Raw genomic sequence first — 13,690 nt, forward strand, 5'->3', positions numbered from 1 at the left:
CATGCTTACCTTCAGCGAATAGTGCACAAGGACACCCAGGTCCCACTGCACACTCCCCTCTCCCAATTTACAACCATTCAGGTAGTAATCTGCCTTCCTGTTTTTGCTTCCAAAATGAATAATCTCACACTTATCCAAATTATACTACATCTGCCATTGATTCGCCCACTTGCCCAACCTGTCCAGATCATGCTGTAGGATCCCTGCATCCTCGTCACAATTCACCCTCCCACCTAACTTGGTATCATCTGCAAACTTTGACATGTTACATTTTGTTCCCTCATCCAAATCATTAATATATATTGTGAATGGCTGGGGTCCCAGCACCGATCCCTGTGGTATCCCCACTGGTTACTGCCTGCCAAGTTGATACCTGTTCCACAGGTATCAGTGCTGGGACCACTGTTGTTTGTCGTTATGTATAAATGATCTGGAGGAAAATGTGGGTGGTCTGATTAATAAGTTTGCGGATGACACGAAGATTGGTGGAGTTGCTAATAGTGCCGAGAATTGTCAGAGCATACAACAGGATATAGATAGTTTGGAGACTTGGGCACAGAAATGGCAGATGGAGTTTAATCCAGGTGTTGCATTTTGGAGGATCAAATCTAGGTATGAATTATACTGTAAATGGCAGAACCCTTAGGAACATTAACATACAGAGGGAGCTGGAATATTGCGTGTAGCTCTGGACATTATCAGAGGGACGTGGAAGCTTTGGAGAGAGTGTAAAGAAGGTTCACCAGGATGTTGCCTGGTCTCGAGGGTGTTGGCTATGAGGAGAGGTTGAATAAACTAGGATTGTTTTCACAGGAAAGACGGAGGCTGAGAGGAGACCTGATAGAGGTCTACAAAATTATGAGAGGCATGGACAGGGTGGATAGTCAGAGGCTTTTCCAAGGGTGGAAGTGTCAATTACACAGGGGGAACAGGCTCAAGGTGAGAGGGGAAAAGTTTAAGGGAGATGTGCGGGGTAGGATTTTCATGCAGTGAGTGGTGGGTGCCTGCAACGCGCTGCCAGAGGATATGGTGGAAGCAGCACATTAGCAACATTTAAGCATCTGGATGGGTACATGAATAGGGAGGAAGTAGAGGGAGACGAACCAAGGGCAGAAGGTTTTGATTTTAGTTCGGGGATCATGATCAGTACAAGCTTGGAAGGTCGAAGGACCTGTCCCTCCGCTGTACATTTCTTTGTTCTTTGTTTAAGGAAGTATATACATGCCAGAGAGGGGGTTCAATGGAGGTTCACCAGACTAACCCCAGGGATGGTGGGATTGTCTGGCGAGGAGAGATTGAGGAGAGTGGAGACGGAATCATCCAGCAGTTGGGATTTGCTGTTCCCATCGGCAGCGCACCCCTCGCACCCCGGGTTTCTTAGCGGAGTGGGGCAGCTTCAATGGGAAATCCCGTTGACAAGTGGCGGGGGCAGAGAAACTCGCCGCCAGAATGCACCGCCTCGGGACACATAGCTGGGGCACCGGAGAATCCCGTCCGGGGTCTGAATTCAATGGCGCTTTGAAGAACGAGGGGTGACCTCAGTGACATTTGCAAACTTCGTACAGGACATGACAGGGTGAATGTAGATGCAGATTTCCCCCCTGGCTGGTGAGTCTAAAACCAGGGGGCGTAATCTCAGGGTAAAGGGTTGGCCATTCAAGACTCAGCTGAGGAGGAATTTCTTCATTCAGAGAGAGGTGAATCTTTGGAATTCTCGACCCCAGAGAAACTCAATCGTTGAGAACGTTCAAACAGCAACCGATAGATTTCTAGAGACTGATGACTTCAAGGGAAATGGAGATAGTGCCAGAAAATGGCATTGAGATTCACGATTGGGGCAGCTCAGTGACACAGTGGTTAGCACTGCTGCCTCACAGCACCTGGGACCCGGGTTCGATTCCGGCCTCGGGTGACTGTCTGTGCGGAGTCTGCACGTTCTGCCGGTGTCTGCGTGGGTTTCCTCCGGGAGCTCCGGTTTCCTCCCACAGTCCAAAGATGTGCAGGTTAGGTGGATTGGCCGTGCTAAATTGCCCCCTTAGTATCCTAAAGGTTAGATAGGTTGACTGGGTTACGGGGATAGGGTGGAGGCGTGGGCTTGAGTAAGGTGCTCTTTCCAAGGGCCGGGGAAGACTCAGTGGGCCGAATGGCCTCCTTCTGCACGGTAAATGCTATGACTCCATGATTAACCAAGAGCTAACTAAATGGCGGAGCAGGTTCGATGGCCTGAATTAGCGTCTCCTCGTGTTCCAAAAATACACAACAAGGAACAAGTTGTTCAGGACTACTGGTCAGGAATGAATAATTTAGATGTGGAACTGTATTAATTCTATGGAGTTTGGTTAAAGAGTTTTGTGGGGGGTGGGGGGGGGGGGGGGTGGAGGGTTGGGGGGGGGTGGGGGGGGGAGGGTGGGGGGGGGGGGGGAGTGGGGGGGGATGGGATCGCTGTTGTGGCTGAGGTAGATTGGAGTTAGGCAATGTTGATGAAGAATTTTGCCTGCCGAAGACTCCACATTAGATTAGGGAGCACATCGTGTATTGGATGATCAAACTAATGGCTTTACTGCCATTTCCTTGATCCATGTTCTCCTGCATTATCTTGGATACATTCTTCCCTCAATGGAAATGTCCATGAAATGGCCACATTGCTAGATTTGGTGCCAATGCACGATGTGTGACATAGAACAGAGGACATGGAAGAGTACAGCACAGTACAGGCCCTTCGGCCCACAATGTTGTGCCGACCATTTATCCTAATCTAAGACCAACCTAACCTCCACCCGTTCAATTTACTGCTGTCCATGTGCCTGTCTAAGAGTCGCTTAAATATCCCTAATGACTCTGACTCCACCACCTCTGCTGGCAGTGCATTCCACACACCCACCACTCTCTGTGTAAAGAACCTACCTCTGACATCTCCCCTATACCTTCCTCCAATCACCTTAAAATTATGTCCTCTCGTGACAGCCATTTGAAAATGAAAATGGCTTATTGTCACGAGTAGGCTTCAATGAAGTTACTGTGAAAAGCCCCTAGTCGCCACATTCCAGCGCCTGTCCGGGGAGGCTGGTACGGGAATCGAACCGTGCTGCTGGCCTACTTGGTCTGCTTTAAAAGCCAGCGATTTAGCCTGGTGAGCTAAACCAGCCCCAACCAACAAGTTTGTTTCAAACACGAGCTTTCAGAGCACTGCTCCTTCCTCAGGTTAAGATTTCCACCCTGGGGAAAAGTCTCTGGCTATCCACTCTATCCATGCCTCTCATCACCTTGTACACCTCTATCAAGTCACCTCTCTTCCTTCTTCGCAGCAGTGAGAAAAGCCCTCGCTCCCTCAATCTTTCTTCATAAGACATGCCCTCCAGTCCAGGCAGCATCCTGGTAAATCTCCTCTGCACCCTCTCCAAAGCAGCTCCATCCTTCCGAAAATGAGGCAACCAGAGCTGGACTCAACATTCCAAGTGTGGTCTAACCAGGGTTTTATAAAGCTGCAGCAAAACCTCGCGGCTCTTAAACTCAATCCCCCCGTTAATTAAAGCCAATACACCATACACCTTCTTAACAACCCTATCAACATGGGTAGTAACTTTGAGTGATCTCATCTCCTCCATCAGGCCTACCTGTAGGGCATGGTTGCCGAAGCCTAACCCCAGTTGGCGACAGACTACCATAGCCTCGGTCAGTCCCCACTTCTGGCCACACACAGCACCCCAGCTCGTTGTTCCGTTGACTTCCACCTCAATCTCCACACGCCCTTCATAGGCGTTCCGACCGCCGTTCAAACGGATCTGTATTTGAGAAAAGATGAACAATTAAGTCTTCAAAGGATTCCAAACACTTGCGTGGCTTCGTCCCTCCCCAGCTCGATAACTTCCTCCAGCCGTATAAACCCCAGAGAGCTCGGTGCTGCTCCAAATCCGGTCTGTGATGTGTTCCCAGTTGTCATCGTCGCTCCAATTGGGAGCCTTGCCTTCAGTTGTCTGGATTATAAGCTCAGGGATCCTTCCCCTCCTTTACAAACCTGCTAATACCCTGCTCCACTGACAGTGCGGCACTCCCTCAGTACTGACCCTCCCTCAGTACTGACCCTCTGACAGTGCAGCACTCCCTCAGTACTGACCCTCTGACAGTGCAGCACTCCCTCAGTACTGACCCTCTGACAATGCAGTACTCCCTCAGTACTGACCCTCTGACAGTGCGGCACTCCCTCAGTACTGACCCTCTGACAGTGCTGCACTCCCTCAGTACTGACCCTCTGACAGTGCTGCACTCCCTCAGTACTGACCCTCTGACAATGCGGCACTCCCTCAGTACTGACCCTCTGACAGTGCGGCACTCCCTCAGTACTGACCCTCTGACAGTGCGGCACTCCCTCAGTACTGACCCTCTGACAGTGAAACACTCCCTCAGTACTGACCCACTGACAGTGTAGCACTCCCTCGGTACTGACCCTCTGACAGTGCAGCACTCCCTCAGTACTGACCATCTGAGAGTGCAAAACTCCCTCAGCACTGACCCTCTGACAATGCAGCACTCCCTCAGTACTGACCCTCTGACAGTGCAGCGTTCCCTCAGTACTGACCCTCTGACAGTGCAGCGCTCCCTCAGTACTGACCCTCTGACAGTGCAGCACTCCCTCAGTACTGACCCTCTGACAGTGCAGCGTTCCCTCAGTACTGACCCTCTGACAGTGCGGCACTCCCTCAGTACTGACCCTCTGACAGTGCAACACTCCCTCAGTACTGACCCACTGACAGTGCAGTACTCCCTTAAGTACTGACCCTCTGACAGTGCAACACTCCCTCAGTACTGACCCTGTGACAGTGTAGCACTCTCTCGGTACTGACCCTCTGACAGTGCAGCACTCCCTCAGTACTGACCATCTGAGAGTGCAAAACTCCCTCAGCACTGACCCTCTGACAGTGCAGCACTCCCTCAGTACTGACCCTCTGACAGTGCAACACTCCCTCAGTACTGACCCTCCGACAGTGCAACACTCCCTCAGTACTGACCCTCTGACAGTGCAACACTCCCTCAGCACTGACCTTCTGACAGTGCGGCACTCCCTCAGTACTGACCCTCTGACAGTGCAACACTCCCTCAGCACTGACCCTCTGACAGTGCAACACTCCCTCAGTACTGACCCTCCGACAGTGCAACACTCCCTCACTACTGACCCTCTGACAGTGCAACACTCGCTCTTTACTGACCCTCTGGCAGTGCAGCACTCCCTCAGTACTGACCCTCTGACAGTGCGGCGTTCCCTCAGTACTGACCCTCTGACAGTGCGGCACTCACTCAGTACTGACCCTCTGACAGTGCAGCACACCCTCAGCACTGACCTTCTGACAGTGCAGCACTCCCTCAGTACTGACCCTCTGACAGTGCAGCACTCCCTCAGTACTGACCCTCTGACAGTGTGGCACTCCCTCAGTACTGACTCTCTGACAGTGCGGCACCCCCTCAGTACTGACCCTCTGACAGTGCAGCATTCCCTCAGTACTGACCCTCTGACAGTGCAGCACTCCCTCAGTACTGACTCTCTGACAGTGCAAGGCTCTCTCAATACTGACTCTCCAATGGTGCAGCATTCCCTCAGTACTGACCCTCTGACAGTGCGGCATTCCCTCAGTACTGAGCCTCCGGCAGTGAAACAGTCCCTGAGTACTGACTCTCTCTGAGAAATGAAGCAACACCCTTCTACCTCCAAGGTGGGCACACTGCGTCACAAGTGTCACCAGCAATTTGGCGCAGAATAGTACAACGTGTACAATGTGTTGGCTGTTGAGGACTCAGGGACTCTACACAGAAGTAATGACTGGGCCCATTTACTACAGCGATGCCCACTCAGCGATCTGTACTGTCATCATCATACAGAGCACTGATGCACTAACTCCATATGTTAAGCTCCAGCCATTACATCTAATGGAATGTGTCAGCATATTTCTTTTCGTTCTCTTTGCATGGTTAGTTGCTGAAGTTGAAATGAGTTGTAAATCAAGTGTTCCCATGGCCCACTTGTAACTTGTGTCTCTACATCAAACAGGCAGGATACGTACATAGAATCCCATAGACTGAGGGAGTGCTGCACTGTTAGAGGGTCAGTCGTGAGGGAGCGTTGCACTGTCAGAAGGTCAGAACTGAGGGAGTGCCGCACTGTCAGAGGGTCAGTATTGAGGGAGTGCCGCACTGTCAGAGGTTCAGTACTGAGGGAGTGCTGCACTGTCAGAGGGTCAGTGCTGAGGGAGTGTTGCACTGTCAGACGGTCAGTACTGAGGGAGTGTTGCACTGTCGGAGGGTCAGTACTGAGGGAGTGTTGCACTGTCAGAGGGTCAGTACTGAGGGAGTGCCGCACTGCAGAGGGTCAGTATTGAGGGAGTGCCGCACTGTCAGAGGTTCAGTACTGAGGGAGTGCTGCACTGTCAGAGGGTCAGTACTGAGGGAGTGCCGCACTGTCAGGGGGTCAGTACTGAGGGAGTGCTGCACTGTCAGAGGGTCAGTACTGAGGGAGCGCTGCACTGTCAGAGGGTCAGTACTAAGGGAGTGCCGCACTGTCAGGGGGTCAGTACTGAGGGAGTGCCGCACCGTCAGAGGGTCAGTACTGAGGGAGTGCTGCACTGTCAGAGGGTCAGTATTGAGGAAGTGCTGCACTGCAGAGGGTCAGTATTGAGGGAGTGCTGCACTGTCAGAGGGTCAGTACTAAGGGAGTGCCGCACTGTCAGGGGGTCAGTACTGAGGGAGTGCCGCACCGTCAGAGGGTCAGTACTGAGGGAGTGCTGCACTGTCAGAGGGTCAGTACTGAGGGAGTGCCGCACTGCAGAGGGTCAGTATTGAGGGAGTGCCGCACTGTCAGAGGTTCAGTACTGAGGGAGTGCTGCACTGTCAGAGGGTCAGTACTGAGGGAGTGCCGCACTGTCAGGGGGTCAGTACTGAGGGAGTGCTGCACTGTCAGAGGGTCAGTACTGAGGGAGCGCTGCACTGTCAGAGGGTCAGTACTAAGGGAGTGCCGCACTGTCAGGGGGTCAGTACTGAGGGAGTGCCGCACCGTCAGAGGGTCAGTACTGAGGGAGTGCTGCACTGTCAGAGGGTCAGTATTGAGGGAGTGCTGCACTGTCAGAGTGTCAGTACTGAGGGAGCGCTGCACTGCAGTGGGTCAGTATTGAGGGAGTGCTGCACTGTCAGAGTGTCAGTACTGAGGGAGCGCTGCACTGTCAGAGGGTCAGTACTGAGGGAGTGCCGCACTGTCAGAGGGTCAGTACTGAGGGAGCGCTGCAGTGTCAGTGGTACTGAGGGAGTCAGTACTGAGGGAGTGCTGCACTGTCAGAGGGTTGGTACTGAGGGAGCGCTGCACTGTTAGAGGGTCAGTACATATGGAGTGCCGCACTGTCAGAGGGTCAGGACTGAGAGAGTACCGCACTGTCAGAGGGTTGTACTGAGGGAGTGCTGCACTGTCAGAGGGTCAGGACTGAGGGAGTACCGCGCTGTCAGAGGGTCAGTACTGAGGGAGTGCCGCACTATCAGAGAGTCAGTACTGAGGGGGTGCCGCACTGTCAGAGGCTCAGTACTGAAGAAGTGCCGCACTGTCAGAGGGTAAGTACTGAGTGAGTGCTGCACTGTCAGAGGGTAAGTACTGAGTGAGTGCTGCACTGTCAGAGGGTCAGTACTGAGGGAGTGCTGCACTGTCAGAGAGTTGGTACTGGGCGAGCGCTGCACTGTTAGAGGGTCAGTACTGTGGGAGTGCCGCACTGTCAGAGGGTTGGTACTGAGGGAGTGCTGCACTGTCAGTGTGTCAGGACTGAGGGAGTGCTGCACTGTCAGAGGGTCAGGACTGAGGGAGTGCTGTACTGTCAGAGGATCAATACTGAGGGAGTGCTGGACTGTCAGAGGGCCAGTAGCGAGGGAGTGTTGCACTGTCAGAGTGTCAGTACTGAGGGAGTGCCGCACTGTCAGAGGGTCAGTACTGAGGGAGTGCCGCACTGTCAGAGGGCCAGTAGTGAGGGAGTGTTGCACTGTCAGAGGGTCAGAACTGAGGGAGCGCTGCACTGCAGAGGGTCAGTATTGAGGGAGTGCCGCACTGTCAGAGGGTCAGTACTGAGGGAGTGCCGCACTGTCAGAGGGTCAGGACTGGGAGAGTACCGCGCTGTCAGAGGGTTGTACTGAGGGAGTGCTGCACTGTCAGAGGGTCAGCACTGAGGGAGTGTTGTACTGTCAGAGGGTCAGCATTGAGGATGTGCTGCACTGTCAGAGGGTCAGTAGTGAGGGAGTGCTGCTCTGTCAGAGGGTCAGTACTGAGGGAGTGCCGCACTGTCAGGGGGTCAGTACTGAGGGAGTGCCGCACCGTCAGAGGGTCAGTACTGAGGGAGAGCCGCACTGTCAGAGGGTCAGTATTGAGGGAGTGCTGCACTGTCAGAGTGTCAGTACTGAGGGAGCGCTGCACTGCAGTGGGTCAGTATTGAGGGAGTGCTGCACTGTCAGAGTGTCAGTACTGAGGGAGCGCTGCACTGTCAGAGGGTCAGTACTGAGGGAGCGCTGCAGTGTCAGTGGTACTGAGGGAGTCAGTACTGAGGGAGTGCTGCACTGTCAGAGGGTTGGTACTGAGGGAGCGCTGCACTGTTAGAGGGTCAGTACATATGGAGTGCCGCACTGTCAGAGGGTCAGGACTGAGAGAGTACCGCACTGTCAGAGGGTTGTACTGAGGGAGTGCTGCACTGTCAGAGGGTCAGGACTGAGGGAGTACCGCGCTGTCAGAGGGTCAGTACTGAGGGAGTGCCGCACTATCAGAGAGTCAGTACTGAGGGGGTGCCGCACTGTCAGAGGCTCAGTACTGAAGAAGTGCCGCACTGTCAGAGGGTAAGTACTGAGTGAGTGCTGCACTGTCAGAGGGTAAGTACTGAGTGAGTGCTGCACTGTCAGAGGGTCAGTACTGAGGGAGTGCTGCACTGTCAGAGGGTTGGTACTGGGCGAGCGCTGCACTGTTAGAGGGTCAGTACTGTGGGAGTGCCGCACTGTCAGAGGGTTGGTACTGAGGGAGTGCTGCACTGTCAGTGTGTCAGGACTGAGGGAGTGCTGCACTGTCAGAGGGTCAGTACTGAGCGAGTGCTGCACTTACAGAGAGTCAGGACTGAGGTAGCGCTGCACTGTCATGGAGTCAGTACTGAGGAAGGGCTGTACTGTCAGAGGGTCAGTACTGAGGGAGTACTGCATTGTCAGAGGGTTAGTACTGAAGGAATGTTGCACTGTCAGAGGGTCGGTAGTGAGGGAGTGCCGCACTGTCAGAGGGTCAGTACTGAGGGAGCGCCGTACTGTCAGAGGGTCAGTACTGAGGGAGTGTTGCACTGTCAAGAGGGACAATACGGATGGAGCGCCACACTGTCAGAGGGTCAGTACTGAGGGAGCGCCGTACTGTCAGACGGTCAGTATTGAGGGAGTGCCGCACTGTCAGAGAGTCAGTACTGAGGGGGTGCCGCACTGTCAGAGGGTCAGTACTGAGGGAGTGCTGCACTGTCAGAGAGTCAGTACTGAGGGGGTGCCGCACTGTCAGAGGCTCAGTACTGAAGAAGTGCCGCACTGTCAGAGGGTCAATACTGAGGGAGTGCTGCACTGTCAGAGGGTCAGTACTGAGGGAGCGCCGCACTGTCAGAGGGTCAGTACTGAGGGAGCGCCGCACTGTCAGAGGGTCAGTACTGAGGGAGCGCCGCACTGTCAGAGGGTCAGTACTGAGGGGCTGCTGCACTGTCAGAGGGTTGGTACTGGGGGAGCGCTGCACTGTTAGAGGGTCAGTACTGTGGGAGTGCCGCACTGTCAGAGGGTTGGTACTGGGGGAGCGCTGCACTGTCAGAGGGTCAGTACTGAGGGAGTGCTGCACCGTCAGGGAGTCAGTACTGAGGGGCTGCTGCACTGTCAGAGGGTTGGTACTGGGGGAGCGCTGCACTGTTAGAGGGTCAGTACTGTGGGAGTGCCGCACTGTCAGAGGGTCAGTACTGAGGGCATGCCGCACTGTCCGAGGGTTTGTACTGAGGGAGTGCTGCACTGTCAGAGGGTCAGGACTGAGGGAGTGCCGCACTGTCAGAGGGTCAGTACTGAGGGAGTGCTGCACTGTCAGAGGGTCAGTGCTGAGGGAGTGCTGTACTGCCAGAGGGTCCATACTGAGGGAGTGCTGGACTGTCAGAGGGTTAGTACTGAGGGAGTGCTGCACTGTCAGAGGGTCAGTAGTGAGGGAGTGCTGCTCTGTCAGAGGGTCAGTACGGAGCGATGTGCTGCACTTACAGAGGATCAGGACTGAGGTAGCGCTGCACTGTCATGGAGTCGGTACTGAGGAAGGGCTGTACTGTCAGAGGGTCAGTACTGAAGGAGTACTGCATTGTCAGAGGGTTAGTACTGAAGGAATGTTGCACTGTCAGAGGGTCAGTACTGAGGGAGTGCCGCACTGTCAGAGAGTCAGTACTGAGGGAGCGCTGTACTGTCCGAGAATTAGTACTGAGCGAGCATTGCACTGTCAAAGGGTCAGTACTGAGGGAGTACTGCACATTCAGATGGTCAGTACTGAGGGAGTGCCGCACTGTCAGAGAGTCAGTACTGAGGGGGTGCCGCACTGTCAGAGGGTCAGTACTGAGGGAGTGCCGCACTGTCAGAGGGTCAGGACTGAGGGAGTTCCGCACTGTCAGAGGGTCAGTACTGAGGGAGTGCTGCACTGTCAGAGAGTGAGTACAGTACTGAGCGAGTGCTGCACTTACAGAGGGTCAGTACTGAGGTAGCGCTGCACTGTCAGAGGGTCAGTACTGAGGGAGCACTGCACTGTCAGAGGGTCAGTACTGAGGGAGTGCTGCATTGTCAGAAGGTTAGTTCTATTGGAATGCTGCACTGTCAGAGGATTAGGACTGAGGGAGTGTTGCACTGTCAGAGGGTCAGTAGTGAGGGAGTGTTGCACTGTCAGAGGGTCAGTACTGAAGGAGTGCCGCACTGTCAGAGGGTCAGTACTGAGGGAGTGCCGCACTGTCAGAGGGTCAGTACTGAGGGAGCACTGCACTGTCAGAGGGTCAGTATTGAGGGAGTGCTGCACTGTCAGAGGGCCAGCACTGACGGAACGCTGCTCTGTCAGAGAGTCAGTACTGAGGGAGCGCTGTACTGTCCGAGAATCAGTACTGGGGGAGCATTGCACTATCAAAGGGTCAGTACTGAGGGAGTACTGCACATTCAGACGGTCAGTACTGAGGGAGTGCCGCACTGTCAGAGAGTCAGTACTGAGGAAGTGCTGCACTGTCAGAGGGTTAGTAGTGAGGGAGTGTTGCACTGTCAGTGGGTCAGTACTGATGGAGCGCCGCACTGTCAGAGAGTCAGTACTAAGGGGGTGCTGCACTGTCAGAGGGTCAGTACTGAAGGAGTGCGCGCACTGTCAGAGGGTAAATACTGAGGGAGTGCCGCACTGTCAGAGAGTCAGTACTGAGGGAGTTCCGCACTGTAAGAGGGTTAGTAGTGAGGGAGTGTTGCACTGTCAGAGTGTCAATACTGATGGAGCGCCGCACTGTCAGAGAGTCAGTACTAAGGGGGTGCTGCACTGTCAGAGGGTCAGTACTGAAGGAGTGCGCGCACTGTCAGAGGGTAAATACTGAGGGAGTGCCGCACTGTCAGAGAGTCAGTACTGAGGGAGTTCCGCACTGTAAGAGGGTTAGTATTGAGGGAGTGATGCACAGTCAGAGGGTCAGCACTGAGGGAGTGCTGCACTGTCATGGAGTCAGTTCTGAGGGAGTGCTGTACTGTCAGAGGGTCAGTACTGAGTGAGTACTGCATTGTCAGAGGGGTAGTACTGAAGGAATGCTGCACTGTCAGAGGGTCAGTACTGAGGGAGTGCCGCACTGTCAGAGGGTCAGTACTGAAGGAGTGCCGCACTGTCAGAGGGGCAGTACTGAGGGAGTGCCGCACTGTCAGAGGGTCAGTACTGAGGAAGTGCTGCCCTGTCAGAGGGTCAATACTGATGGAACGCTGCACTGTCAGAGTCAGTACTGAGGGAGTGCCGCACTGTCAGAGTCAGTACTGAGGGGGTGCCACACTGTCAGAGGGTCAATACTGAGGGAGTGCTGCACTGTCAGAGGGTCAGTACTGAGGGAGTGCCGCACTGTCAGAGGGTCAGTACTGAGGAAGAGCTGCACTGTCAGAGGGTCAGTACTGAGGGAGTGCTGCACTGTCAGAGGGTCAGTACTGAGGTAGTGCCGCACAGTCAGAGGGTCAGTACTGAGGGAGTGCCGCACTGTCAGGGGGTCAGTACTGAGGGAGTGCTGCACTTTCAGAGAATCAGTTCTGAGAGATTACGGCGCTGAGGGAGCACATGTTGGGCTGCAGGCAGAGGGTAAAGAGCGAGGTTTTATTTGAGGCCTAACATGCGTATTGGCATTTCGGCTCCCTAACCCCGAGCAAAAAAAAAATTGGTCAGCACAAAATTCAATTATTTCAAAACAGAAGTATTAAGGAATTTAACATTTTCTTCGAAACTTCCTGTCAGAATCATAGAATTTACAGTGCAGAAGGAGGCCATTTGGCCCATTGAGTCTGCACCGGCTCCTGGAAAGAGCACCCTACCCAAGGTTAACACCTCCACACTATCCCCATAACCCAGTAACCCCACCCAACACTAAGGGCAATTTTGGACTCCAAGGGCAATTTATCATGGCCAATCCACCTAACCTGCACATCTTTGGACTGTGGGAGGAAACCGGAGCACCCGGAGGAAACCCACGCAGACACAGGGAGGATGTGCAGACTCCGCATAGACAGTGACCCAAACCGGAATTGAACCTGGGACCCTGGAGCTGTGAAGCGATTGTGCTATCCACAATGCTACCGTGCTGCCCCCAATCGGCGGGTTGATCATGGGCTGTAATAAATATTAATGAGGCTTTCTCCAGAACAACGTGGACTGTTTTTAATCATAGTTTGCAACCGTGTGACATCCACATCACTTTGGTATTGCCTGAACTTCCAAATGCCGAGGACCAGCAGACTTTTCTCTTTTAACTCCGGGTTGTTTTAGTGTGCTGAAACGGCAACCAAACTTGAAGGTGCAATAAATAAAATAAAAGGTGCAGAAACTTATTACTCCCTCAATGTGCCCCTCAGCCAGGACTCCTCCAACTTTACGGAGTAATCTGGGGCGAGTCAGCAAGTGTCCCAACCTCACCTGGTCTCGCCTCGTTTCCCCCTCTGTTCTGACCCAGTCCTGCAGATTTTACCCCTAGCCCTCCTGTGTCTCCGCCTTCCTGCAATTGGTTGATCGAGGCAATGTTCTCGGCCAATCAGAAAGCGAGCGGTCCCATTATGAAAAAAATGAAATGGAATGAAAATCGCTTATTGCCACAAGTAGGCTTCAAATGAAGTTACTGTGTAAAGCCCCTTGTCACCACATTCCGGCGCCTGTTCGGGGAGGCTGGTACGGGAATTGAACCGTGCTGCTGGCCTGTCTTGGTCTGTTTTCAAAGCCAGCTCTTTAGCCCCGTGTGCTAAACCAGCCCCACTGTCCGCCAATTGGTTGGTTCTTGACCTGACAATCAAACAGCCTTTATTCCTGTCACTGATAATCTTGTAAACACCGAACAAAAATATTCAAAGGAACTTTTTTTTGAAAAAGAAATCAAATTTTTAACGCCTCAGTCCTTGGTTACCCGTCGCACTGCCCCGAAGATTCGACTTTAGTTCCTGGAGACTC

At 53.6% G+C, this 13,690-nt stretch overlaps 1 protein-coding gene across 2 annotated transcripts in view; it reads right to left on the reverse strand.

The window, feature by feature from the left end:
• The window catches only part of loxl4 (lysyl oxidase-like 4), a 149,529-nt gene that overhangs the window by 32,163 nt on the left and 103,676 nt on the right, over positions 1–13,690 (reverse strand). For both annotated transcript variants that reach the window (XM_038773151.1, XM_038773152.1), the window contains one exon: positions 3,615–3,782. In XM_038773151.1, the coding sequence (XP_038629079.1) occupies positions 3,615–3,782 (168 nt within the window). The remainder of the gene's footprint in view (positions 1–3,614; positions 3,783–13,690) is intronic.

This window comes from Scyliorhinus canicula, chromosome 16 (genome assembly GCF_902713615.1).
Source record: "Scyliorhinus canicula chromosome 16, sScyCan1.1, whole genome shotgun sequence".
Taxonomy (NCBI): domain Eukaryota; kingdom Metazoa; phylum Chordata; class Chondrichthyes; order Carcharhiniformes; family Scyliorhinidae; genus Scyliorhinus; species Scyliorhinus canicula.